General features: G+C 42.2%; 2 protein-coding genes across 2 annotated transcripts; both read right to left on the bottom strand.

The window, feature by feature from the left end:
- Nucleotides 1–450: 450 nt before the first annotated feature.
- LOC137645373 (KRAB-A domain-containing protein 2-like) lies at nucleotides 451–1,020 on the bottom strand. Its single transcript, XM_068378180.1, has one exon. The coding sequence runs from the start codon at nucleotides 1,018–1,020 to the stop codon at nucleotides 451–453; it is 570 nt and encodes a 189-aa protein (XP_068234281.1).
- A 2-nt stretch (nucleotides 1,021–1,022) lies between these two features.
- Nucleotides 1,023–1,559, bottom strand: LOC137645372 (KRAB-A domain-containing protein 2-like). Its single transcript, XM_068378179.1, has one exon. It carries the CDS (start codon nucleotides 1,557–1,559, stop codon nucleotides 1,023–1,025), a length of 537 nt encoding a protein of 178 aa, XP_068234280.1.
- Nucleotides 1,560–1,582: the final 23 nt, after the last annotated feature.

The following is a 1,582-nucleotide window of genomic DNA, read 5'->3' as shown; positions in this document are numbered from 1 at the left end:
TTTGTTTGACATTTTTGGGGACCATTACATGAACACTTAACAAAACCTTGTCCTCCACTGATAGAGGATTTGATAACGGCTTCTCGGAGAGAAATTTCAATGTCATTGTTAATGTCACTTTCTTCCAGCAATCTCTCAGGACAAATGTCAAACTGATTCCTGGAATAGCTTCCTTTTAGAATACAACTTTTGGTGGCCACTCTGTATTGGTCGTTCATGCTCCTACTCACAATAACACCTAGGTGGGTCTCCAAGACCTCGATCAACCAATGGAATTGGAAGAGCAATGTTGTCTCCTATCTCCCCTGCTACAAATTCTGTTCGGCTCCTCTTAACCATACGTTCTGCTTGTTGTCTCTGAGATTCACTTGCTGGGAGCTGATGCTGTTATGAAGTTGATCAAGGTTCGTTTGATGCTGGGATTGTGGCTCGGCTCTTGTTCAGACTTATTCATTTCAGCTTTGGTGGTTCTCGCTCGGGTTCATTGACATCAGCTTCTACTTCTGGCTCGTTGGCATCTGTTTCTTGGTGCTGAAGCGTTGTTATAAGGTCTTGCTCAGACTGCAGGCAACTGATGATTTCCTGTGGAAGTGATGTTGACGTCAGTCCGACTCGGGTATTCACACCGAACATTGCAGCATATGGACTCCTTTTGATCCCTGCATGGTAAGCCAGATTCTTGGAAAACTGAACAAATTTGATGCCTGTAGCCCAGTCCGTTGAGTTGTTGTCAGCCATCCACGCTACAAGCATGTCTTTTATGTCACCATTTGCTCGCTCAACAGAGCCTTGGCTCTGTGGGTGTCTAGACTTGCCGTGAACGATTGACAATTCAGGCCACAAAGAACGTAGTTCAGTAATAATCTGAGCTGTAAACTCAGAACCATTGTCTGATTGAAGGATTACAGGAGAACCCAGAAGTAGAAAGATATCAGCAAGTTGGAATGCTACTTCAGCTGCACGCTTTGATGTGAGCGGACGTAGAACGCAGAACTTTGTCAGATGGGCTTGGTACACCATAATCAATTTGAAGGTTCTACTGTACATGACATAGACTGCATGTCTATGAGATCAACCTGGCCACGTGATGAAAATTCAGTACTCGGAATAGGTTTAACTACAACACCCTTTGTCATTGGTCTCTTTCTCTTTTTCTGGCATTCCAGGCATAACAACTTGAATAGTTCAATTGTATCTCGCTGAATGTTGTCATATTTCACTTGGAGTTCTTTTGTCATTCTGTCTCGACCGCAATGACCGGTTGCAACGTGTGCTCTTTTAACTATGTCAAATGTGTCCTCAATGGAGACATAGTACACCGGTGTTTCGTCTAGAGTTTGTCGTTTCTTAATAATTTTCTCAACATCCCCACACTGTAACACTTCATATTTACTCATAAGGTAATATTCGTAATGACTTTTCGTGATCTTTCTTTCGCTAGCTCTATGAATGTTCTCAATCATTTGAAAATAAGCGTCTTTCGGAATGAGATACTTGGAACACTTCTCATACCTAGAAAATAACTCTTCACGAAATTTTAACTCTATGCTCTCAGACATCTTGTCAAGGTACTAGAATAAAC

The sequence above is a fragment of the Palaemon carinicauda genome, chromosome 8, assembly GCF_036898095.1.
Source record: "Palaemon carinicauda isolate YSFRI2023 chromosome 8, ASM3689809v2, whole genome shotgun sequence".
Taxonomy (NCBI): Eukaryota; Metazoa; Arthropoda; class Malacostraca; order Decapoda; family Palaemonidae; genus Palaemon; species Palaemon carinicauda.
The sequence above is the reverse complement of the archived record's forward strand: the minus strand, read 5'-3'. Positions and strand labels throughout refer to the sequence as shown.